This window comes from Somniosus microcephalus, chromosome 3 (assembly GCF_052327205.1).
Source record: "Somniosus microcephalus isolate GS21.2 chromosome 3, FLI_Smic_1.0, whole genome shotgun sequence".
NCBI lineage: Eukaryota > Metazoa > Chordata > Chondrichthyes > Squaliformes > Somniosidae > Somniosus > Somniosus microcephalus.
Genome location: NC_140989.1, coordinates 47,849,622 through 47,876,414, shown reverse-complemented (window position 1 = coordinate 47,876,414; position 26,793 = coordinate 47,849,622). Strand labels below are relative to the sequence as shown.

The 26,793-nt window shown below is 45.2% G+C and overlaps 1 protein-coding gene across 3 annotated transcripts in view; it reads right to left on the bottom strand.

Annotated features, from left to right (window-relative positions):
• Positions 1-26,793, bottom strand: part of LOC147121025 (apoptosis-stimulating of p53 protein 2-like) — a 117,822-nt gene that overhangs the window by 56,218 nt on the left and 34,811 nt on the right. For all 3 annotated transcript variants that reach the window (XM_085980326.1, XM_085980329.1, XM_085980327.1), the window contains exons 5-6: positions 11,936-12,037; positions 8,013-8,184 (exon numbers count right to left, since the gene is read on the bottom strand). In XM_085980326.1, coding sequence (XP_085836452.1) covers positions 8,013-8,184; positions 11,936-12,037 — 274 coding nt within the window. The remainder of the gene's footprint in view (positions 1-8,012; positions 8,185-11,935; positions 12,038-26,793) is intronic.

Below are 26,793 nucleotides of genomic sequence, written 5' to 3'. Positions count from 1 at the left end.
TTCAAAAGGCTTTCGATAAGGTCCCGCATAAGAGATTAGCGTGTAAAGTTAAGGCACATGGGATTGGGGGCAAGGTATTGACTTGGATAGAGAACTGGTTGGCAGACAGAAAGCAAAGAGTTGGAATAAATGGGACTTTTTCCGAGTGGCAGGCAGTGACTAGTGGGGTACCACAGGGATCGGTCCTTGGGCCCCAGCTATTCACAATATATATTAAATGATCTAAACAAGGGAACTAGATGTAATATCTCCAAGTTTGCAGATGACAGAAAGCTGGATGGGCGTGTGTGCTGTGAGGAGAATGCCGAGAAACTCGAGGATGATTTGGACAGGTTGGGTGATTGGGCAGAAGCATGGCAGATGCAGTATAACGTGGATAAATGTGAGGTTATCCACTTTGGTGTCAAAACCAAGGAGGCAGGTTATTATCTGAACGGCAATAGATTGGGAGAAGGGGAAGTGCACCGAGACCTGGGTGTCCTTGTGCACCAGTCGCTGAAGGTAAGCATGCAGGTGCAGCAGGCAGTTAAGAAGGCAAATGGTATGTTGGCCTTCGTAGCGAGAGGGTTTGAGTACAGGAACAGTTGTACAGGGCCTTGGTGAGACCACACCTTGAGTATTGTGTGCAGTTTTGGTCGCCTTATCTGAGGAAAGATGTTCTTGCCATGGAAAGAGTTCAGCGAAGATTCACCAGGCTGATACCTGGGATGGCAGGAATGACGTATGAGGAGAGATTGGGTCGATTGGGCTTATACTCACTGGAGTTTAGAAGAATGAGAGGGGATCTCATTGAAACTTGTAAAATTCTGACAGGACTGGACAGACTAGATGCAGGAAGGATGTTCCCGATGGTCGGGGAGTCCAGAACCAGGGGTCACAGTCTAAGGAAAAGGGGTAAGCCATTTAGGACAGAGATGAGGAGGAATTTCTTCACCCAGAGAGTGGTGAACCTGTGGAATTCTCTACCACACAAGGCAGTAGAGGCCAATTCATTAAGTATATTCAAGAAGGAGTTGGATATATTTCTTAAGGCTAAAGGGATCAAGGGATATGGGGAGAAAGCAGGGACAGGGTACTGAATTTGGATGATCAGCCACGATCGCATTGAATGGCGGAGCAGGCTCGAGGGGCCAAATGGCCTACTCCTGCTCCTATCTTCTATGTTTCTATGTTAACACATGCGAACAGTTCTAAACTTTGCACAAAGTTTTGTGTCACAGCACAGCAAGTATCTGAGTGCACTGATCCTCTGCTAAAATGAGATTTGAGCTAAATTGAGGAATCTACATGTTCTTTTAGCACAACAATTATGAAAAAGATCAAGGAGAGAGAGAGCCTGGGGAGCATGGCAAGGACAGAAATGATTCGTTTGTGGGACTCTGCAGGAGGGGATATGAATAATAGGAACAGGAGTAGGGCATTTATCCCCTCGAGCCTGTTTCACCATTCAATGAGATCATGGCTGCTCTGCGACCTAACTTTGGCCCATATCCCTTAATAACTTTGGTTAAAAAAATATCAATGTCAGATTTAAAATTAACAATTGGTCTAGCATCAATTGCCGTTTGCAGAAGAGAGTTCCAAACTTCTACCACCCTTTGTGTGTAGAAGTGTTACCTAATTGCAGTGTTCTGGATTATATTAAGTTTAAAGGTTGTAGGTTAACGAAAAAAAGTGTTGGAGAAGTCAATAATTGATGTGATGAAATCATGGATTAGGGTTTAACAGTGGTCAGGGCATAACTGAGCAATGTTCTAGAGGTCTTGAGACAGATGGATGTGGAGTGAAAAACTGGGCGCAAAGTTGAAGACAATGCCTCGGTTGTGGACTACTCTATTTAGCCTGAGAGGACAGTTGGGATGAAATTGATGGATTCAGAGCCCAAGCCATGCAGAGCCTAAAAGGATAAATTTGTTTTTGCCAATTTTGAATGGAAGGAAATTTTGACTCATTCAGGATTTGATGTCAAGTACGCAATTAGAAGGACAGCAACAGCCTTGGATTTGATAATAAGAGTGGTAGTATCGGCTGCCATCAGCATGTCTGACTCCTTACTTGTAGCTAATGTCAGCAAAGGATTGATGGAAGTGAATAGAATGGCATGTCTGACTCCTTGCTTGTGGCTGATATTGCTAAGGGATTGAATGGAAGTGAATAGAATGGACCAAGGATGATGCCCTGGAAACACTAGAATGCACAAGCACAGGAGAAAAACCCAACTGAGGAGTTTCAGCAATAGCATTGAGACATGAGTGTAGAATAACTCTTCTCCTATCTATCCCAATGCAATCACTGATGTGGTGGACCACAGAGAAGTACTGGTAGAATCTCCGAGATCCCCTGGCATGCTCTCCTCCTTCCAGATAAGAGAAATGAGTTCATGAATTCGCGCCAGTAGTGCTTCTCCGCCATGCTTGAGTGCCTCGGCGTGGATTCCATCTGCTCCTGAGGCCTTGTTCTTCAGTTGTCGGGTGGCCTTTACAACCTCATGCCGGGCTGGGGTTGTGCTGAGATGGTGGCAGGTCGCATGCTGTGGAATGGAGTTGAGGACACTCGTGTCGAAGACAGAGTCGTGGTTAAGGAGATCTTCAAAGTGCTCCTTCCAGCGGGCACTGACTGCTTCCCTGTCCTTGATGAGTACCTCTCTGTTCTTGGCCCGCAGTGGGGAAGAGCCTTGGGTGTTTGGGCCGTAGATGGTCTTGACTGCGCTAAAGAATTCACGCACATCGTGGTTGTCGGCTAGCTGCTGGATCTCCTGCGCTTTCTCCACCCACCATCTGTTCTTTAGGTCGCGAGTTTTTGTTGGACCTATGCCTTCAGGCTTCTGCAGAGCTGCTTTCTTGCTCTCGAGTTGTGTTGCTGTTTCCAGATCAGAAATGCCTTGCGCTTGCGGCTTATTAGCTTCTGGATCTCCTGGTCATTCTCGTCGAACCAGTCTTGGTGTTTCCTGGTTGAGTGACCGATCGTCTCTTCACATGTGCTGATTATGGAGGCCTTGAGTGTAGACCAGACGCTGTGGGCACTCTGTCTCTGCATCACTGGGAGTCGACGGGTTGTTTGTGAGGCGCAGGCTGAATCGGGCTTTCTTAGCGGGGTCTTTGAGTGACCATCTTCAAGAAAGGTGACAAGTCTGATTGCAGTAATTACAGAGGAGTTTCCCTGCTATCTGCCACAGGGAAAGTCATCGCAAGAATCCTCCTCAATCGCCTTCTCCCAGTGGCTGAAGAGCTCCTCCCAGAGTCGCAATGCGGATTCCGCCCACTAAGGTGCACAATGGACATGATCTTCACCGCACGTCAATTACAAGAGAAATGTAGGGAACAGCACCAACCACTGTACATGGCCTTCTTTGATGTCACAAAGGCCTTCAACACTGTCAACCGTGAGGGGTTATGGAGTGTCCTCCTCAAATTTGGCTGCCCTCAAAAGTTTGTCACTATCCTCCGCCTGCTTCACGATGACATGCAAGCCGTGATCCTGACCAATGGTTCCACCACAGACCCAATTCACGTACGAACCAGGGTCAAGCAAGGCTGTGTCATTGCACCAATGCTCTTCTCAATCTTCCTTGCTGCAATGCTCCATCTCACCCTCAGTAAGCTCCCCACTGGAGTGGAGCTAATTTACAGAACAAACGGGAAACTGTTCAACCTCCGTCGCCTCCAGTCCAGATCCAAGGCCGTCCCATCCTCTGTCATCGAATTACAGTACGCAGACGATGCTTGCGTCTGCGCTCATTCGGAGGTCGAACTCCAAACCATCGTAAACACCTTCACCGAAGCATACAAGAGCATGGGCCTTACACTAAACATCTGTAAGACAAAGGTCCAATGCCAACCTGCCCCCGCCACAGAGTGCTGCCCCCCGATTATCAAAATCCACGACAAAGCCCTGGACAACGTGGACCACTTTCCATACCTCGGGAGCCTACTGTCAACAAGGGCAGACGTCGACGACGAGGTCCAACACCGCCTTCAGTGTGCCAGTGCAGCCTTCGGTCGCCTGAGGAAGAGAGAGTGTTTGAAGACCAGGACCTCAAACCCGGCACTAAGCTCATGGTCTACAGGGGAGCAGTGATACCTGCCCTGCTGTATGCCTCAGAGACATGGACCATGTACAGCAGGTACCTCGAAGCACTGGAGAGGTACCACCAACGCTGCCTCCGCAAGATCCTGCAAATCCATTGGCAGGATAAGCGCACCAATGTCAGTGTTCTTGCTCAGGCCAACATCCCCAGCATCGAAGCTCTGACCACGCTCAATCAGCTCCGATGGACGGGTCACATTGTCCGCATGCCTGATACGAGACTCCCAAAACAAGCGCTCTACTCGGAGCTACGGCACGGCAAGAGAGCCCCAGGTGGGCAGAGGAAACGCTTCAAGGACACCCTCAAAGCCTCCTTGAAAAAGTGTAACATCCCCACCGACACCTGGGAATCCCTGGCCCAAGACCGCACAAAGTGGAGGAGAAGCATCCGGGAAGGTGCCGAACACCTCGAGTCTCTTCGCCGGGAGCAAGCAGAAGCCAAGCGCAGGCAGCGCAAAGAGCGCACGTAGCGCAAAGAGCGCACGTCAACCCAAGCACCCCACCCACCCACCCCTTCAACCACCGTCTGCCCCACCTGTGCCAGAGACTGTAGGTCCCGCATTGGACTCATCAGTCTCCTGCAAACTCATTTTTAATGTGGAAGCAAGTCATCCTCTGTTCCGAGGGACTGCCGAAGAGAGAAGAGACTGGTAGAATGCTGGTGAAGGAAAGTAGCATGCAGTTGGGAAGTAACAATATACTCAAGGACATCAAGGATAAATTGGTGATAGAGTAGAAGTTAAAGCTAATAGAAGAGTCAATAGTGGTTTTTTAACATATGAATTGTCTATGGATGCATATGTTGAAGGGGGTGGGAACAACGCTAGAGGATATGGAGCAGTTGTCAGCTAGCAAGAAGGGGAGTTGGACAATCAGAAGCTAAGTAGAAGAGGGGGTACTGAAAGGGCAGCTGGTGAGCTTCTATGTGGAGATGAGTTCGAAGAGGAGACTGAAAATATGACGGCGAAACTTCAGGCGTAGTGGTTGTGGACTGAGTTGAGAGGAGGCAGTCACACTGATGGCCTTAATTTTCTTTTTTTGGGGGGGGGGGGGGGCGGGGGCAGGTAATGAGCTCCACATATTAGTATCAGAGGCAAGGATGGAATGTGTCGGTGAGGGAATTTAGAGGAGGTGGTTGTGGCATAGGATGTGGTCTGTGGTTGCTCTTGTTCTCCAGGATCACCCTGGAATTATAGGAAGATTCAGCCATCACTACAACCATCAGATCAGAGGACTCATTCCTTCACGACAAATTGGGAAACAAACAGAACACTTATGGAGACATGTATAAGTAATCGCATGACATTTCAGACTTTTGGTGGAACAAGATTAGACTACTCACTTAGCAAGACCGTTGTTAAACCCTACTATTTCAAGACTGTTGGGCATGACTGGGAATTTCAGATTGTTTCAATCCAGTGATTTGACTGGATAGCAAATGAACACCAAATTACAAAAAGACTTCAATACTCCAAATTAGTTAACCAATTCTAAGAACCTATTCTTAATGCAAATTAGCATGATGCAATTTCTATTACACCTAGAGGGTAAAAGGTACAGGCTCTATTATGGAACTGGTAACCAAGGAGTAATTAAAATACGTACCGCTGCCAGTACAATTAGAGTCATAGAGTCATAGAGTAATACAGCACAGATAGAGGCCCTTCGGCCCATCGTGTCCATGCCGGCCATCAAGCCCTGTCTAATCTAATCCCATATTCCAGCATTTGGCCCGTAGCCTTGTATGCTATGGCATTTCAAATGCTCATCCAAATGCTTCTTAAATGTTGTGAGGGTTTCTGCCTCCACAACCCTTTCAGGCAGTGAGTTCCAGACTCCAACCACCCTCTGGGTGAAAAAGTTCTTTCTCAAATCCCCTCTAAACCTCCCTCCCTTTACCTTGAATCTATGCCCCCTAGTTATTGACCCCTCTACTAAGGGGAAAAGCTCCTCAGCATCCATCCTATCTATGCCCCTCACAATTTTGTACACCTCAATCATGTCCCCCCTCAGCCTCCTCTGCTCCAAGGAAAACAAACCCAATCTGCCCAGTCTCTCTTCATAGCTGAAGCGCTCCAGCCCTGGTAACATCCTGGTGAACCTCCTCTGCACCCTCTCTAACGCGATCACATCTTTCCTGTAGTGTGGCGACCAGAACTGCACACAGTATTCCAGCTGTGGCCTAACCAGTGTTTTATACAGCTCCATCATAACCTCCTTGCTCTTATATTCTATGCCTCGGCTAATGAAGGCAAGTATCCCATATGCCTTTTTTACCACCTTATCCACCTGTTCCGCCGCCTTCAGGGATCTGTGTACCTGCACACCCAGATCCCTCTGACCCTCCGTCTTGCCTAGGGTCTTACCATTCATTGTGTATTCCCTTGCCTTGTTAGACCCCCCAAAGTGCATCACCTCGCACTTTTCCGGGTTAAATTCCATTTGCCACTGTTCCGCCCATCTGACCAACCCATCTATATCGTTCTGCAGACTGAGGCTACCCTCCTCGCTATTTACCACCCTACCAATTTTAGTATCATCCGCGAATTTACTGATCATACCCTTTACATTCATATCCAAGTCATTAATGTAGACCACAAACAGCAAGGGACCCAGCACCGATCCCTGTGGTACCCCACTGGCCACAGGTTTCCAGTCACAAAAACAACCTTCGACCATCACCCTCTGCCTTCTGCCACTAAGCCAGTTTTGTATCCAATGTGCCAAGGCACCCTGGATTCCAGAATTAACATAATTCTGTTAACACACACTGCTCCATATACCAACTTAGAATGTGTGACTTGAAACATTATAGTCATGTCGCATTCCGACTTACGAGCCAAATAATCAGATTGCTGGATTCCAACATATGAATGAAGGATATATTATGGCCAGCCTGGTCAGATTATAAACATCTCGAAGTAAGGCTGTTACTCATGAATAATTGTTGCCTGCATCATGGTGAGGGACACACAGCAGCTGTTGGAGCACATTTTTTTTTTTTTTTTTTTTAAATCACAATAAAATGAATTAAGTTTTTTGATGGGATACCTGTGGAAATATCTCTCACCTCATAAAATTTACACTTTCAAAAAAACAATGGAGTTCAACTAGTTGTAAGGAAAAAGCAAAATCCTGCAGGTGCTAAACAGAAAATGCTGGAAACACACACAGGTCAGCCAGCATCTGTGAAGAGAACAGACAAGTTAACATACCAAGTGCAAACCATTCTTTTGAATGAGTTGACTGACCTGCTATGTGTTTCCAGCATTTTCTGCTTTTGTTTCAACAAGTTATAAGCCACTTTTATCTCATGGCCTTTTTAGTTTGGATTCCAGGAGCTGGCTCCTGGTGTTTACATAGCTATAACCTGGTTCCCTTGTAGATTTAAGGGAAACAGATGCAGCAGTATAAATGCCAAGGACTGGCTCACCAATAATCATCTCCCAGAATCTGAACTAAAACTGACTAAACACAGTATAAATAAAGTGACTGAAGAATAATGAACTGAAAATCTGCTTAAAAGAAACTCAAACCACCTTATGTACACACAGAAGGTAATTTAGTAACAACAGTTTAAAGATACACTGAACATCACATCTCAAAATATTGTTTCGAAGGAGATTTGCTAGTCACATCCAGGGGCATCGGAGAAAGATTCTGAGGACAAGTAATTATTTGAAAGTGAAAACTGAATTAAGTTAAAGGAAGCTTTTTTTTAAAAAAGATGTTGGGGGGGGGGGGGGGGGAAGAAAACCCAGATCCAATTCAGAAACTCAAGCCACCAGACTATGTTCATCGATATTCTGTGGGCCTTACAATGCAGACCACATGGAGTAGACTGAAGGCCATGAGAGAACAAGTTTTTTAAAAAAATTACTGCCCCAATAAAGTTGGTAATGGTGCCTTTGACAGTTATGACTTACCCAACTTCCCATTGCTAAGTCGGTTTTGTTCCACCTGTCCTTTAAGTGTCCGTACATTCTTTAATTTGGCCTCTTGGCCTTCAGCAATCTCACGAAGCTTTTGTAGCTTCTCTTGTTCGGCTGCTTGTTGCTCCCGATGGTCCTGCTGTTTCAGGTACCTCAAACGCTGCTCCTAAAGATAATTTTGGAAAGGCAATGTAAAAATATCAGATTTATAGTATTAATATGCAAAGAACAAAAAATCTGTGTGGTGGCAAACTTAGAGAACATAACACTTTATGCAGCAATACTTCAAATTACTACATGAAATGTTCCCCTTCTCCCAACCTGACAGAGGACAGGTCAAAGACAAAAAAAAAGACTGTAAAACCCAGATATGACTATTGCTGCTATTGATGGATGAACACTAAATGTATTATGATGATCATCTTCTTTCTGATAAATGGGTTAATGCCTGCAGTAAAGTAGTGCACATAAGAATGTCATGCAAATATGTTAAGTGTTCATCCACTAATATCAGCAATAATCATTTCTAGGTTGAGATGTGGCTACAACACAACCTCAAGAGCAAGTAACTTGTAGAATTAGTGCAGAATCTGATAAGAAGCCCAAATTTCTTAAGAGCATTGATGGGCGTAGGAGTGATTGTTAACAAGGAACAATCTTGTACTATAGTCCCACACTGTTGAATTTTTGCCAAAAGGCCCGATACTGTAGTTGCAATAGTGTAGCGCCCTCTATTAGCAGAAAAATAGCAGAATTTCAACATACAGTACTCAAAGATATGTCAGCATTAAACCTGTAGAGAGGTCCTGGTTCTCAGACCACTGAAATGTTACAATTTTTTTTGTAGTAGGGCTGTAAAGAAGAAGAATGTGCAGAAGCAAGATCCAAATCCTCAATCACCACACTGGATTCACGGCCACTGTTATTATTCAGCCCGTAATCTGATGTGCAACAAGTGACTTTAGGTTTTTAACACCGTCACCATTCCTAAACTCCCTACCCAACCCCCGCCTTATCCGCATTTTCTTCAGTGCGATATTGAATAAAGACTTATTTATATAGCACCTATCACATGTCTCAAAAATATGAGAAAGTGCTTGATATACAAGTTACTTTGATGTGCAGTGACTGTTCTTATATAGGCAAATGCAGCAGCCCGTTAAGCAAGGGGACTGTGAGAACTACCTGCTCATATTCAAATACTGCCACAGGGTCGTGAACATCCATCTGATTAGGCAGCTGGGATCTTAATTTAATGTCTCCTCAGAAGGACAGCATCCCTGACTATGCATCCTAACTCTTAATAAATTTGTAATTTTTCCACTGAGGAAAAACTTAAATCTTTGATTATTATTCAAGATAGATATTGGGAACATGGAATTATTCTTTTGTTCCACAAAATCTTAATTTTCAATTCCAAACCCAAAATATTCAGTTATGTGGAGATACTAGAGAAGCTGCAATTGTTCTCCTTCGCGCACAGAAGGTTAAGGGTGTGGCGGAGCCACCAAGAGACACTGAACAATCAGTAATCATTCCTTTAACCACTCTGTAGTGCAGTTGTGGACTGCACCTTTAAGCTGTATGTAGTTTCTTGTATTTCTGCGTGATGACGTCATGACGCCGATCACGTGACCCCCAGTTGGCGCGGAAAGCGTGATGACGTCATGACGTCGGTTTCCAGTATTTAGTGGCAGTCTTGGAGAGGCTGTAGACCTGCAGACATCTGCTCTTGTAGTTTATTAGTTAAAGTAATTTGTTTATTAAAAGCTTGATTATTTCGTTTCACTGCGTTGGACTTCGTTATTCAGATAGGAACTTCCGTTCCTACAAGGGGATATTTAATAGAGATGTTCAAAATTATGAAGGGTTTTGATAGAGTAAATAGGGAGAGGTTATTGCCACTGGCAGGAGGGTCGGTAACCAGAAGACACAAATTTAAGATGGTTGGCAGAAAAATTTGCAGAGCTATGAGGAAAGAGCAGTGGAGTGGAACTAATTTAATACCTCTTTCAAAGAGCCAGCACAGGCACGAGGGCCTCCTTTATTTGCTGTATGACTCGTCATTAATTTTGCTGGTATTTCAAAAAAAGTTTGTGAAAATATCCAAGGAACTACCTTCTTTACATGGAGATAGCGGAGTAATATGCCTGGCTGCTACCCACAGAGTTATAGGGGTCGATTTTCAGTGTGCCGTGAGGCGGGCTTTTAGGTGTGCGGGAGGCTAAAATCCCGAACTCGGGGGTCCCGACACCATCCCGCCCAAAACCCGCTTCCATGTAAGTTTCAAAGGAGGCAGGTACCCGCCCTGCACTGGGACCCGCCGACCCGAGGCAGGAAGGGATTAGTGCCAATTAACAGTGTAGTTAACAGGCAGTTTTTAGCCTAATCCCTATTTTGAAGGTTGTCGTGTGGGATTCCCGACGGCTCAAAACCACGCCAGGTTAGAGTCGTCGGGCCAAAGGACTTGGAGGGGTCAAGATGTCGGTGTTCAGGTGAGTGATGGGTGCATGAGTGCAAAGGTAAGTGTGTTTGGTGTGTCTAAAGAAGTTTAAATTACCTGTACTTACCTTAACAGCCTTCCTTCCTCTATGTTTCGGGAGTCCATCATTCAGCCGGCACAGAAAGCAGAATGGCCGGGAGCTGTCAAAAGAGACAGCCTTCAGCTTTCAGTGCCGGCGAGATTTCTAACTGAGTCTGCGTAGAAGGACTCAGGTTAGAAGTGAGACTGTCAGTGTTTGACAGCTTCAAACAGCTGTGAAACATTGATATTTCATCTGTCAACACGTCTTGACAGATGAAATTTCAGTGTGTGACGTCACCTGTTGCCAGGTGGCCCTTAATTGGCCTGCTGAGCCCGCTGGGCGGGCTCAACAAGGTCAATCGAGTGAAAATCGCGTGGACTGGCCGCATCTCGATGGAGGCGGGACTACAACCCGAAAGTTGTAGTCCCGCCTCCTTCCCGACTTCTGAATGAAAATCCAGCCCATACTCTCTGCTGAAAGGATGACTTAAAGAAATGCAAGTTGTCTCTGACAACACAATCCATTGCATCAGAAATGGGCAGAACTTTCAACTTTGGTAGGGGGCAGAAAACCGGCAGTATCAAATCAGCCGGCCAATCCGATACCTCGAGTTTCCCCCCTTCCAGCCGAAATTGACAGTTCCGTCCAAGGTGTTCTATAACATTATTTCATTCCAATACCAAGTATCCAAAACAGAAAATAAAAAATGTCATTCAAAAAATTATTTTCCCCCTTCTCCCAAGTGAAAAGAGTGCTTTCAGCTCTTCTGTTGGTTGAATTCTGTAAGATACTAAATAAAGCCAAGCTATATTCACCAGAAGAGTCCCAGGCAATGTTCCCTCTAATTTTTATTTTTGGTGTGCGGTCTCTTTAAATTTGCTGCGCGGCAGTGCATGCGCGGTATCCTTTCCAGCGGAACAGCTGGTGAGCAGCCTGCGCAGGACCTCCCAATCCAAGTGTGGGTTATTACAACTGGGCTCAACACTCTTCAGTTAGGGAAGATATAAATTAGTCATGGTTGTGAATTCTGATAACCATACAGTGACCCCTACAGGTCAATGGGATAAGGGTGATGGTGACCACGACTTGGTTCAGGACAGGATGAGAACAGCAAAGTTGTGGAACTTTGGAAAGGGGTGAAGTATGCATAGGGTGAAAGTCAAGAAGCCAAAAAGAGGGTGTACATCTAACCACCAAAGACAATGTACTGGAAATGCAACCAGTGCAGACAAGAGAAGAAAAATTAAGTTTTAGGTTTTATCATCTTGGGAAGGTGCAGAGAAGAGACCGGGTATTTCCCAACGCAGAAGTGAGGGAAAAAGGATGGGAAAGAAAGGGGAGTCATTTTGAACTGTTCTCACATGGCTTCAAATAGTGGCTATATATGTGTACCTTCGTTGCCAGCAGTTGCTGCTGGGAATCAATCTGTTGCTGTTGCCGCGCTGCCATTTCCTGCAGTTCAGCAAGTGTCATGTCCATACGTGGCCCACTAACCTGCAATTAAACAGGAGAAAAATTGTATTCTAAATCAATAGTTCCAACTTTACCAACTGTATCCACAGCTCTCTCATCTGAACATTAACTTTAGCAACTTAGCTGCCATTCCTCATTTTCCTATCAATAATTCCTGTTCACATTCCACATTACTCCCTTCTATTTTGAAGCTGTTTTCCGCACCAAATGGGACAGATTTTGCAGTCGGCGGCGTACCGAGGGTAGGCCACCAGCATCCGAATAGAATACAAACTTACCTGATGGGGAACCTCCTTTGTGAACTTGCTCTCTGACGCTGCGTACACGAGGACAGCAGAATGGCCCACAGATCCCGGGGCGCAGCATGTGCGGAAGCGTACCTGGGATCACGTGGGCCTGGTGCTCCAATCAGTACACCAAAGGGAAAGTGTCTATCTCCAATACTGGTAACATTCTTACTTCAATATATTGCATTTCAGCAAACATTATATTTTTACAGAATTATCTGCAAAGATAACGTGAATATCTTTTATATTTTTCCATTTGGCTTTTATTTTAATATTGAGTTCAAGGGCTATGAGAGACACCATGCTGGTATTCACTGCTACATTTCTTGTAATTGAAGAGCAGGTTATAGTGATAGACAGAGGAGTTAATGGGCCGGAACTGACCGTAAATTAAAAATATGCTGCTTTGCATCTCTCACTTTGGGTGTATTTTCAAAGTAATTATAAGGACTAGGAAAATAAATAGTTCCAAAATGACCCTCTCTCTCTCTCTCTCTCTCTCACACACACACACACAGACCTAAAGAATTTATTTGGGAATTAATTCTTAAATCTAATTTAGGAATTAGAGTTCTGATAAATCATTCAAGCTCTGAAATTTCATATAAAATACATCGATAAGAAGCAGAAATATCTGACAGTAACAGGCCCCGTGCCTGTTTGCACTAGCCGTAAAATTTTCGTACGTAATTGCTGGGCAATTAGCCCAACTCTGCACCAGCAATTGGGATTTCCAAGGCGGAGCAGATGATCTGTCAAGTCATAACTTGACAGATCACATGTCGGGATTTAGCACCCGGTCCATTTCAAAAGTAGTATGACGGCCTATTCAGAGTACGTCGTCATACCCACCGCAAACTTTTGGCCGTTATCCGAGGTGCATCATCCAGCTCTTTTGATCTCTTTCGAGCATTCCAGAAAATGATCAAACCCATTAACAACTCTTTATACTAATAGTTAGCATATTTGCTGCATAACCTATTGTATTCCCTTTGTGTTTTTGATCAATTTTATAAATGCACTAACTCGTCCTGGTCAATTTTATAAATGCAATCACTCATAGGGTTAATGCCCTATCCTTTTTCATAGGAAACTCTCTTTTTACCTGCACCTAAATAACCAGCAATCTCTCTTAACTGGCAAATTTCAGGAGTATGTTCAGGTAAGTTTTACTTCATATTAGTGGCCGTGTAACCGGGGTTCCTGGATCTGTGGCCGTGTAACCAGGGTTCCTGCACCTGTTGCCATGCAACAGGGACGCCTGGATCTGTGGCCATGTAACCGGGGTCCCTGCACCTGTTGCCATGCAACAGGGACACCTGGATCTGTGGCCGTGTATGGGGCTCTCGTACCTAAGTATACCGCTCTGTAATCCGGACTTTTTGATCAACCGGCAGCAGGCCGGTCCCGTCGGTGCTGGATGAAAGAGTTTCCTGTGCTATTAACAGTTGTACATAATGATTGCATTTGTTTTTACTTCAGACTGACTTGACTGCCTTCCTCCTTTATCCAGTAAACAGAAATCTTTGCTTTTCAAACCACTGTCCTTCACATAAACTGAGAGGGAGTATTGTACTCCCTTTAAGTAACTTTGTTCCATTTCGTTCTCCTATGTTCAATTGATTCATTGTGTAGGCTAATAAACGTCGTATCAAATTACCTTACAGGCATGAAGGAAATATCTGTCACTTGGCAACCTTGTGCATCCTCAATCAAACAGTTCAATTTTGAAACAGCAACCAAATAGATCAATTTTGAGATAAAAAAGAGTCTCTAGTCTTTGAATACTGGATTTTGAAATGAAACAGACATCTCTCCTTGGTAACTATTGATAAAAGTAACAATTATCTGTGGGAGGCCAAAAATGGAAAAGTCAGAGTGGAGTATGCAAGGACAACTGAAGTGGTGAACAGAAGAAATATGACTGAAGTAAAGGTCGAGGGTAACTTAGAAAAAAAAATCAAGGGAAAAGTAGCAGCGTTTAGAAAAATAAAGTTAAAATGCATGCATTGCAATGTAGAGTACAGAACATAAAACTGGAAATTGTAAGCAAATATTTTACAGGACGATCGAGTTAATATGCCTATAAGGGTGGAGGCATTGCTAGATCTGGTTCTGAGCAATGAAATAGTTCAGGTAGATTAGCGACATGTGGGTGAGCACCTTCGGCATGGTGATCACACTACAAGGTTTAAGATTCAACTTGAAAAGGAGAAAGTCAATACATCTGACAGGGTTAGCGTGGATTTTAGAAAGATGAGGAGCAAGCTAGCTATGGTGAGGTGGTAAGACAAATTGATAGCCAGGACTGCACAGCAACAGTGGGATGTTTTAAAAAGAGATTTCAACAGTACAGAGTAAGTAAATGCCATTGAATAAGGAAACTAAATAAAGAGGCTAGAAGCCAATTAAAATTGTCCTAGAAGGAATATAAGAATCATAATAATGAAAAAAACTAAAGGAGAAAAGAGGTTAAGAGTGGGATAAGAAAAGCCAAGAGAGAGTTTGAAGGAAAAGTAAAAAAAAACCATCAAAAGGAACAGTAAAAGTATATCAGTAAAAAGAGAATTGTTAAAAGCAAGGTTAGATCCACAAGAAGAGAGGATTGTCAATTTGTAGAGGATGATCAAAAATGGCAGAGGCATTTAATAAGTACATTGCATCAGTCTTTACTAAAGAGGTTATCAGAGAGATGGTGAATCCTGATGTGATTGAGAGTGATATTCTGATGGATAAAAAGGAACATTTTTGATAAGTTAGTGCCAATGACTGATGAGATATATCCTTGGAATTGGAAGGAGATGAAGGAATAATATTTCAGGGCTTTATCGAGTGCGGATGTGTGCCAGAGGACTGGAGAGTGGCCAATGTGGTGCCCATTTTTAAAAAGGGAGGCACAGGTAATTACAGGCCAGTTAGTTTAACATTGTGGTAGGGAAAATTGTGGTAGAATCTCTAAGGAAGTAATGACCATATATCTAGATAAAGAGAAAGTAGTTAGATGTACAAAAATAAGCTACTGCAGATGCTGGAAATCTGAAATAAAAACAGAAAATGCTGGAGATACTCAGGTGGTCAGGCAGCATCTGTTCTTATGTGAGAGAGAAACAGAGTTAACGTTTCAGGTCGATGACCTTTTGTCAGAACTGGAAAAAAGCAGGAAATGGAACAGATTTTTAAGCAAGTGTAGGGGCTGAGAAAGGGGGAGAGGATGAAAGAACAAAAGGGAAGGTCTGTGATAGGATAGAAGGTGGGAGAAGTTAAGAGACATTAAGAGATATTCAAGGCAAAAAGGAGATGGTAATGGGCCAGGTGAAGAAACAAATGATGGCTCTAGATGAAGTGTAAATTGCGCTGGCAGCATGAAAGACAGCTGCCGTGTGGGAGAGAAGAAAAAAAGATGCAAACAAAAAGTGTGGATAAAAAAAATATATATATATGATAGGGGCCGGGGTTATGATCTGAAATTGTTGAACTCTATGTTGAGTCCAGAAGGCTGTAAAGTGCCTAATCGAAAGATGAGGTGCTGTTCCTCGAGCTTACGCTGAGCTTCAGTGGAGCAATGCAAGAGGCCGAGGACGGTGAGGTCTGAGTGGGAGTGGAGCGGAGAATTAAAGTGACGGGCGACCGGAATCCCCCTTACGGACTGAACGGAGTTGTTCCACAAAGCAGTCACCCAATCTGCGTTTGGTCTCCCTAATGTAGAGGAGGCCGCATAGTGAGCAGCGAATACAGTATACTAAATTGCAAGTAGTACAAGTAAATCGCTGTTTCACCTGGAAGGGGTGTTTGGGGCCCTGGACAGTGGGAAGGGGCATGTGTTGCATCTCCTGCGCTTGCACGGGAAGGTGCCAGGCGAAGGGGAAGGGGTGTTGGGAGTGATAGAGGAGTGGACCAGGGTGTCGCGGAGAGAGCGATCCCTTCGGAATGCTGAAAGGGGAGGCGAGGGGAAGATGCGTTTGGTGATGGGATCACGCTGGAGGTGGCGGAAATGGAGGAGGATGATCCGCTAAATGTGGAAGTTGGTGGGGTGAAAGGTGAGGACAAGAGGAACTCTATCATGGCTCCAGGAGGGAGGTGCAGGGGTGAGAGCAGAAGTACGGGAGATAGAATGGACATGGTCAAGGGCCGTGTCAACCACAGTAGAGGGGAATCCACGGTTGAGGAAAAAGGAAGACATGTCGGATGCACTGGTATGGAAGGTGGCATCATCAGAGCAGATGCGGCGGAGACGGAGAAACTGGGAGAATGGAATAGAGTCCTTACAGGAAACAGGGTGGGAGGAAGTGTAGTCCAGGTAGCTGTGGGAGTCAGTGGGCTTGTAGTGGATGTTTGTCAATAACCTATCCCTAGAGATGGAGAAGTCGAGGAAGGGAAGAGTCGGAGATGGACCGTGTGAAGGTGAGGGAAGGGTGGAAATTGGAAGCAAAGTGAATGAAATTATCTAGTTCAGGGCGAGAGCAGGAAACGGCACCGACACAGTCATCAATGTACCGGAAAAAGAGGTGAGGGAGGGGACCCGAGTAGGACTGGAACAGAGTGTGTTCCACATATCCCACGAAAAGGCAGGCATAGCTAGGACCCATTTGGGTTCCCATAGCAACACCTTTGATTTGGAGGAAGTGAGTGGAGTCAAAGGAGAAGTTGTTCAATGTGAGAACAAGTTCAGCCAGGCGGAAGAGGGTGGTGGTGGATGGGGACTGGTTGGACCTCTGTTCAAGGAAGAAGCGGAGCGCCCTCAGGCCATCCTGGTGGGGGATGGAGGTGTAGAGGGATTGGACGTCTACAGTGAAAAGGAGGCAGTTGGGGCCAGGAAATTGGAAACTGTTAAAGTGGCGGAGGGAGTCGGAAGAGTCGCGGATGTAGGTGGGAAGAGACTGGACAAGGGGAGAAAAAAAGAGTCGAGATAGGAAGAGATAAGTTCTGTGGGGCAAGAACAGGCTGAAACGATGGGTCTACCAGGGCAGTCCTGTTTGTGGATCTTGGGAAGGAGGTAGAAGCGGGCTTCTGTCCTGTCACAGACCCTCCCTTTTGTTCTTTCATCCCCTCCCCCCTTTCCCAGCCCCTACACTTGCTTAAAAATCTGTTCCATTTCCTGCTTTTTTTCCAGTTCTGAAGAAAGGTCATCAACCTGAAGCATTAACTCTGTTTCTCTCTTCACAGATGCTGCCTGACCTGCTGAGTATCTCCAGCATTTTCTGTTTTTACTTAAGTAGTTAGACGTAAACATGGATTTCAAAAGACACAATTGTGCTCGACAAACCTCAGAATTCTTTGAGGGAACAGACATGGTAGATGGGGTAAATGCAGTGAATGTAGTGTACATAGACTTTAGGGAAGCTTGAAAATGACAAGGAACCACACATTTATTAGAGAAAATTAAGAGCTTATGGAATTTGGGGGAGGATAGTAAACGGGATTAAAAATGAGTTTGAAGGAAGAACACAGAGTGGGAGTTAATAGCAGCTTTTCAGAGGAGCTGGAAGTGGGTTGTGGTGTCCATGCCGGGCTCACTTCTGTCCACCGTGTACGTCAATGATTTGGCTACAGGTCTAGATGGAGTGGTGTTGAAATTGGCAGATGATACCAAATTGGAGGTACAGTTAATTCTGACCAAAGAAAACTGCAAAGGGATATTAATAAGATGGGAGAATGGGCTAAAAAGTAAAAAGTTAATCTGCCACTTAGAATTAGAGGTCTTTTTTTTTATTCGTTTATGGGATGTGGGCATCACTGGCAAGGCCAGCATTTATTGCCCATCCCTAATTGCCCTCAAGGAGGTGATGGTGAGCTGCCTTCTTGAACCGCTGCAGTCCATATGGTGAAGGTACACCCACACTGCTGTTAGGTAGGGAGTTCCAGGATTTTGACCCAGCCACGATGAAGGAACAGCGATATATTTCCAAGTCAGGATGGTGTGTGACTTGAAGGGGAACTTGGAGGTGGTGGTGTTCCCATGCGCCTTCTGCCCTTGTCCTTCTAGGTGGAAGAGGTCATGGGTTTGGGAGGTGTTGCCAAAGCAGCCTTGGTGAGTTGCTGCAGTGCATTTTGTAGATGGTACACACTGCAGACATGGTACGCTGGTGGTGGAGGGAGTGAATGTTTAAGGTGGTGGATGGGGTGCCAATCAAGCGAGCTGCTTTTTCCTGGATGGTGTCGAGCTTCTTGAGTGTTGTTGGAGCTGCACTCATCCAGGCAAGTGGAGAGTATTCCATCACACTCCTTACTTGTGCCTTGTAGATGGTGGAAAGGCTTTGGGGAGTCAGGAGGTGAGACACTCACCGCAGAATACCTAGCCTCTGACCTGCTCTTGTTGCCACAGTATTTATGGGGCTGGTCCAGTTAAGTTTCTGGTCAATGGTAACCCCCAGGATGTTGACGGTAGGGGATTCGGCAAAGGTAATGCTGTTGAATGTCAAGGGGAGGTGGTTAGATTCTCGCTTGTTGGAGATAGTCATTGCCTGGCACTTCTGTGGCGTGAATGTTACCTGCCACTTATCAGCCCAAGCCTGAACACCGTCCAGGTCTTGTTGCATGCGGGCATGGACTGCTTCATTATCTGAGGAGTTGTAAATGGCGCTGAACACTGTGCAGACATCAGCGAACATCCCCATTTCTGACTTTATGTTGGACGGAAGGTCATTGATGGAGCAGCTGAAGATGGTTGAGCCAAGGACACTGCCCTGAGGAACTCCTGCAGCAATATCCTGGGGCTGTGACGATTGACCTTCAACCACCACAACCATCTTCATTTGTGCTAGGTATGACTCCAGCCAGTGAAGCGTTTTCCTCACCTCACCTCTGTAATTCAGCTCTTTTGTCCATGTTTGCACTAAGGCTGTAATGAGGTCTGGAGCCAAGTGGTCTTGGCAGAACCCAAACTGGGCATCGGTGAGCAGGTTTTTGGTGAGTAAGTGCCGCTTGATAGCACTGTTGATGACACCTTCCATCACTGTAAGAGCCATAAAAGCTTAAGAAAATACTTTAAAATAGTGGCTAAATGGCATAATAGTTAATTTACCTGAACGACTTATTGTATTAAGAAACCCCCTATTTTCTTGCTCCAGTAGTATAGTCCGACACCCCCTTCATTCTTGCCACAATGGAACAGTCCCTAAGCCACACATGGGTGCAGCCATCTTACAGTTTTAAACTGCACGTGGTGAAAGAGGCAGAAGCTGTGAGGTTTGGAGCAGTACAGTTTTTGACCGTGTTCGTTTATACGTGTTTGCTTTGTAATTCCGTTTGTTAAGTGTTATAGTAAACAGTTTAAAAGACAAAGCTACGTTTGGGAACGTTTTATTTCGACACGCGTCTACTCGTTGTTAAAGGCCCCACAGCTCAGTGGCCTGCCTGTTTGGAAACTAAGAAGCGCCACTACATTAGTCAAAAACTAGCTCCCTAAGGAAGGAAGGGACGGAATCGTCGGCGAACGTATACATGAATGGTCACGGAGCCAGACGACAATTTAAGAAAGCGAAGGTACAGTGACTGTTACTTGCTTTGTTCATTCTGTTGAGAAGCTAAATAAGAGCTGCGGGTAAAATGGCCGAGGCCTTAAGGAGCCAGGAGCTTCCCCCAGCCAGAAGGATTGCTGGCCAAAAGAGGGAAATAAAGCTCACCCCAAAGGCAAGGGAAGAGAAGTTACATAGAAGCATAGGTGCAAGGAAGGCTAAATTAGTTCAGATAACTGGAAAAATGAAGATAATTGATCGTCTCATGGAAGATAATGCTAATATTAAGAAAGCTGAAGACATGATGTATTACGATTTCTCCAAGCTGCATGAAGAATTTAATATACTCAATGAAGATGTATTAGCACTTCTGTCTGAAGAAGAGGGAAACACTGATCAGCACGACTGGTTTGATCTTAAATCAACCAGCATTAAGGACTATATCAAGGCCACGGAGCAGTGGATGTTAAAAATTCGTCAAGATGCTGATACAGCAGAGAAAGATAAGGTTGACGATGAAGTCGGACCAGACGATAGCATTTCAGAGACTTCCGCCAGACCGAGCAAAAATCGAAAAGAAGGTAGCTCTGTTTCTGGACGCAGGTCAGTCGCTTCTACCACAAGCTCGGCGCGACGCATGAGAGCGGAGGCTGAACGGGCGGCGTTGATGGCGCGCGCAGCATCTTTAGATGAGAAGCAAGCTCTTGAACGGGAAGAGGCCCAACTGCAGGTCCAACTGCAGGCCCAACAGGCCCAAGTGCAGGCCCAGCGGGCCCAGGTGCAGGCAAAGAAAGAACGGCTGGAGATGAAAACAGCTATCGAGGTCTCAGATGCCAGGTTGAGTGCGTACGAAGATTATGAAGGCTCACGGGACGGCGGGAGCCACTGCCAGTCAACGTTGCCACATAGAGTTGGATCCAGGGCACCTTCAAGAGTTACAACAGAGCCCGAAAGCAATTCCCCGGCATTACAGCGTGGAAGAGTGGCCTCTCCACTAACAGGAGCACGTGATGCTACCCCAGACGTCAGACGGTCTAGACTAGACCCTGCTGATGACCACCAGAGGCCTGAAGACACAGGGAGAAGCCTATACCGAGTGATGCAACGTCAGAACGAAATTACAGAGATGCTTGTAAAACAACAGAATCTGTTTCGACTCCCTCAAAGAGACATACCAGTGTTCCAAGGCGACCCACTCAAGTATAAGCCCTTCATCAGATCCTTTGAACAAGCCATTGACTCCAAGACAGAGAGCAGCAGTGATAAGTTGTACTACCTGGGACAGTACACCAGTGGTAAACCACAAGACCTGGTCAGAAGCTGTGAACACATGAGACCGGACCGGGGATACATAGAAGCCAGGAAGTTGCTGCAGGAGCACTATGGTAACGAGCTGAAGATAGCCACTGCATATATCGAAAAGGCTACCAAGTGGCCACAGATCAGATCGGAAGACGGAGAGGCATTGAACGCATATGTTCTCTTCCTCATAGGATGTCGCAACACCATGGAGGGTGTTGAATTCATGGAAGAAATGGACAATCCTACGACTATGAGAATCGTCATCTCTAAGCTTCCTTACAGGATGAGAGAACAATGGAGAAGAACAGCCTTTGAGATAATGGAGAGACGGAAAAGTAGAGCCAGGTTTGCAGACTTAGTGAATTTCATAGACAAACAGGCTAAAATTGCTAGGGACCCATTGTTTGGAAACATCCAGGATGTCAGCCCGACCACCGATGGAAGAGTGAAAGCCAAGCCTGCTGAATCAAAGACTCTCAGGAAAGGTGCTTCCAGGGGAAGCAGCTTTGCAACTATCGTCACTCAGGCCGAGGAAGAAAGGCCCCAGAACTCATCTCCCAAAAAGAGCAGCACAGTGACGCCTGCTAATGCCTTTCAGAAGCCATGCTTATTCTGCCAGAAGAATCATACATTGGATTTCTGCAGCGACATCAAAGCACAGCCACATAAGGACAGAATCAAATTCCTGAAGTACAACGGCCTATGCTTTGGATGTCTCTCTCAGGGGCACCTGAGTAGAAACTGTAAGCAAAGAACAACATGCAGAGAGTGCACTCGGAAACATCCCAGTCTGCTGCATATCCATAAAGAAGAACAAGTCTCTAAGAAGAGTGAAGAAAACAATACCGACGAGAAGGTTGTTTCAAGTGCTCTGGTGTCGCTAGAACCAGAGACTTGTGGACTCACTGGGGCCGGTGACAGTGACTGTATTCTTGCCATCGTACCAGTAAGGATCAAGTCTAAGAGGAGTGAGAAGGTTGTGGAGACTTACGCCTTCATGGATCCAGGTAGTTCAGCAACGTTCTGCACAGAATCACTCATGCGACAGCTGAACGTTAGAGGCAGAAGAACAGAAATCCTATTACGCACCATGGGTCATGAGAAGTCAATGCAAAGCTATATCCTGTCAGACCTAGAAGTGTGTGGACTTGAAGAGAAGGACTTCATAGACCTGCCTAATGTTTTCACACAGAGGGAGATTCCTGTTAGAATAGGGAACCTAGCCCTGCAGAAGGATGTGGATAGATGGCCCTACCTAGAAAAGGTGCGTCTCCCATACATTGAAGCAGAAATTGGCCTATTAATTGGAACCAATGCCTACAAAACTATGGAGCCATGGCAGGTGATAAACAGCAAGGATGACGGACCCTACGCCGTCAGGACAGCCCTTGGATGGGTAATCAATGGACCGGTAAGGAGAGATGATGGCCACAAGTCGAACAAGGAGGAACGACAAAACGTCACAGTTAATCGCATCTCTATCGCAAGCATTGAAGAGCTGTTGATACAGCAGTTCAACGCAGACTTCTCAGAACGCAGCTGTGAGGAAAAGACAGAGATGTCACAAGAAGACCATCAGTTCATGGGTTTGATGACAAGGTCTACACAGTTCATTGATGGCCACTATCACATTGGTTTGCCACTGAAGACAGACCGCGAAGATGCCGAACAATCGCTGCATAGCAGAGCAACGCGCCATCAGTCTAAAGAGAAAGCTGAACAAGAACCCCGACTTTCACGAAGACTACAAAGACTTCATGAGAAACATCATAGCGAAAGGCTATGCTGTAAAAGTGCCCGAAGAACAGTTGAACAGAGACGATGGAAGGGTCTGGTACATTCCTCATCACGGGGTGTATCACCCAAAGAAGAAAAAGATCCGTTTGACTGCGCCGCCTCATTCAGAGGAACTTCATTGAATGACCAGCTGCTTCAAGGTCCTGATCTTACTAATACCCTCATTGGCGTCTTGACTAGGTTTAGACAAGAGCTCGTTGCCATGATGGCAGACATAGAATCAATGTTCTACCAAGTCAGAATCCCTGACGAAGATGCTGATCTTCTGCGTTTCCTTTGGTGGCCAGATGGCGACGTTAGTGAAGCGATGGTGGAATGTAGAATGGCCGTACACCTGTTTGGAGCCACATCATCTCCCAGCTGTGCAAGCTACGCTCTCAGAAAAACTGCAGAAGATGGCAAGGGCAAAGCACCATCCGAGGCTGTGGAGACAATCTTCAGAAACTTTTATGTCGATGACTGTCTGAAGTCCGTGTCAACAGAAGACGATGCCATCACACTGTCAAGAGACCTTAGAACTCTGTGTTTGAATGGAGGATTCCATCTGACTAAGTGGATAAGCAACAGCAGAGCAGTTCTAGCTTCTATCCCAGAAAAGGAAAGAGCCACTGAAGTCAAAGATCTGGACCTGAGCCACGATGTCCTTCCTATCGAGAGAGCTCTTGGTGTACAATGGTGCATCGAGTCAGACACGTTCAACTTCAGGATAATGGTGAACGAAAGACCATCCACAAGACGAGGGATTCTCTCCGTGGTCAGTTCCATCTACGACCCTCTCAGATTCCTGGCACCACTCATTCTGCCGGTGAAGCTGATGCTACGAGAGCTGTGTAGAGACAAGAGAGGATGGGATGAAGATATCCCAGAAGGTCAAGCTCAGAGATGGCACAGATGGCTGACAGATTTGCAACAACTTTCTAGCTTCAACGTCAGTAGATGCATCAAGCCCGCGAGTTTTGGAGTTACAAAGACGGCTCAACTACATCATTTCTCGGACGCCAGTGAGGACGGCTATGGCACGGCTACCTACCTCTTGCTGACAAATCAACAGGGCCAGAAACATTGTGCCTTCCTCATGGGAAAATCCAGGGTGGCTCCGCTGAAGCAGGTCACCATCCCGAGACTGGAGTTGACGGCAGCGGTTGTTGCAGTTAAAGTTGACCAGGTGATGCGTAAAGAGTTACAGCTCCCATTAGAAGAATCCGTCTTCTGGACGGATAGCACGACGGTGCTGAAGTATATAGAGAATGAGAAGATACGCTTCAAGACCTTTGTAGCAAACAGAATCTCATCCATTAGAGAAGCTACACAACCATCTCAATGGAGGTATGTAAACACCTCATTAAACCCAGCAGATCAAGCCTCACGGGGATTGAAGGCTGAAAACTTCATGAGGAGTGAAACTTGGATACAAGGCCCAAGTTATCTGCTGGAAACAGAGAGATCATGGCCAGAAAGACCAGATATGCCAAGTCAGATTACTGAAGACGACGTCGAAGTCAAGAGATCAGTCACAGTAAATTTCATAACTACGAAAGAGAACTTTGACACAGTGAACAAGCTTGTTAACCATTTCTCAGGATGGCACCAGTTGAGGAAAGCAGTTGCATGGTTTCTAAGGTTGAAAGAGTTGCTGCTACACCTGAGCGGTAAGAGAAAAGAGTACCGAGCCACTATCAGTCAGTCTGAAAGTAACCCTGATAAGCAGAGAATGCTTCTACAGCAGTATATGCATCAGCACAAGACCACATTGAGCAAGAATTCATTGACCGTGGAGGATTTGGCCAAGGCTGAGAAGGAGATAGTTTGCTTCAGTCAAAGACAAAGATACCCAGAAGAAACCGAAGCTCTACAGCAAAATACTCCAATCAAGAAAGGTAGTCATATCTGCAAGCTGGACCCTACACTGCAAGATGGAGTACTGAGGGTGGGAGGGAGACTAAACAAATCTGCTATGCCAGAGGAGGCCAAGCATCCTGCTATCCTTTCTAAGGACCTCCGGGTTGCTACTCTCATTCTTCAGCATATACACCAGAGTATTGGACACAGTGGGAGGAATCACGTGCTTGCGAAGCTAAGACAAAGATACTGGATTCCAGGAGCTAATTCCGTAATAAGAAAAATACTCTCTGAATGCATTGTTTGCAGACGGTTACACGACCCTGGAAAGACCGATCACAAAGCTCTGCCTGCTACAAGAAGCAGCGTGAAAAGCTCCTGAACGAAAGAAAAAAGTGGACACTTGTATTGTAAATATGTTGAACTCATTAGTTTATGACTCTTAATGTTTGAGTAATTGATATGCTTCATGTGCCTAGTCAATTAGGGGCCGGAATGTAAGAGCCATAAAAGCTTAAGAAAATACTTTAAAATAGTGGCTAAATGGCATAATACAGTTAATTTACCTGAACGACTTATTGTATTAAGAAACCCCCTATTTTCTTGCTCCAGTAGTATAGTCCGACACCCCCTTCATTCTTGCCACAATGGAACAGTCCCTAAGCCACACATGGGTGCAGCCATCTTACAGTTTTAAACTGCACGTGGTGAAAGAGGCAGAAGCTGTGAGGTTTGGAGCAGTACAGTTTTTGACCGTGTTCGTTTATACGTGTTTGCTTTGTAATTCCGTTTGTTAAGTGTTATAGTAAACAGTTTAAAAGACAAAGCTACGTTTGGGAACGTTTTATTTCGACACGCGTCTACTCGTTGTTAAAGGCCCCACAGCTCAGTGGCCTGCCTGTTTGGAAACTAAGAAGCGCCACTACAATCACTTTGCTGATGATTGAGAGTAGACTGATGGGACAGCAATTGGCCGGATTGGATTTGTCCTGCCTTTTGTGGACATGACATACCTGGGCAGTTTTCCACATTGTCGGATAGATGCCAGTGTTGTAGCTGTACTGGAACAGCTTGGCTAGAGGCGCGGCTAGTTCTGAAGCACAAGTCTTGAAACTCTTACACCTTGAAAGAATTATTCAGGCATAAAGATAGAAAAGCAGAAACTCCTTCAAGCTAATGATACCAACAATAACCTCACATGGAATTTAACTCCTTAGCCTCGAGCATCATAGTAGTATCTGCCTAATGTAAACACTGAAACATCTGTTTGTTACTCAGTAACATAAACTGTCACCATGGCAACCAAGATAACACTATAACAATAGCTTCTTTCTTTAACCTTTCTGACAGGCTTGTCTTTACACTGCAGTATCTAATAATAGCACGACTAATTCTGATTGTGTTTAACTCATACCCGACAGTGGAAAGGCCATTCTTACATCACTAATCTTACTTGCCCATTTATCAAGTCCAGTGGTAAGTGGTTTCAAAAGGATGTTAAGCAGAGATAAGATTAGATAATGAAAAGCAAGTCCTTTCTTCTGCCAATCTTAAGGTTTAATCCTAAAACAGTGTAAATCAATCCTTCATACAGAGGTCATTAGTCATAGTTCCACAGCATTCAACAGAAAGTCAGATAAAATAGGGAATTATGGATCTGCAAGATGCCACTGCGACTATTGGTCTGATCTCTTTCTTGTTTAAAGTTGATACTGGACAATCACAAAGTTAACATGCAGATACAGCAAGCAATTAAGAAAGCAAATGGTATGTTGGCCTTTATTACAAGAGGATTTGAGTACAAGAGTAAAGATGCCTTACTGCAATTATATAGGGCTCTGGTTTGATAGGGTAGATGTAGAGATGTTTCCACTTGTGGGAGAGACCAAAACTAAGGGCCATAAATATAAGATAGTCACTAATAAATCCAATAGGGAACTCGGAGGAAAAAGGCTAGTGGGGAACACAAACATGGACAAGTTGGGCCAAATAGCTTGTTTCTGTGCTGCAGATTCTATGATGGAACTGCACTTCTAGACTGACTGGAGAGGCACAAGAATCTCGCAATGGGGAAGAGAAGAGGTGGTAAGGGCAGAAG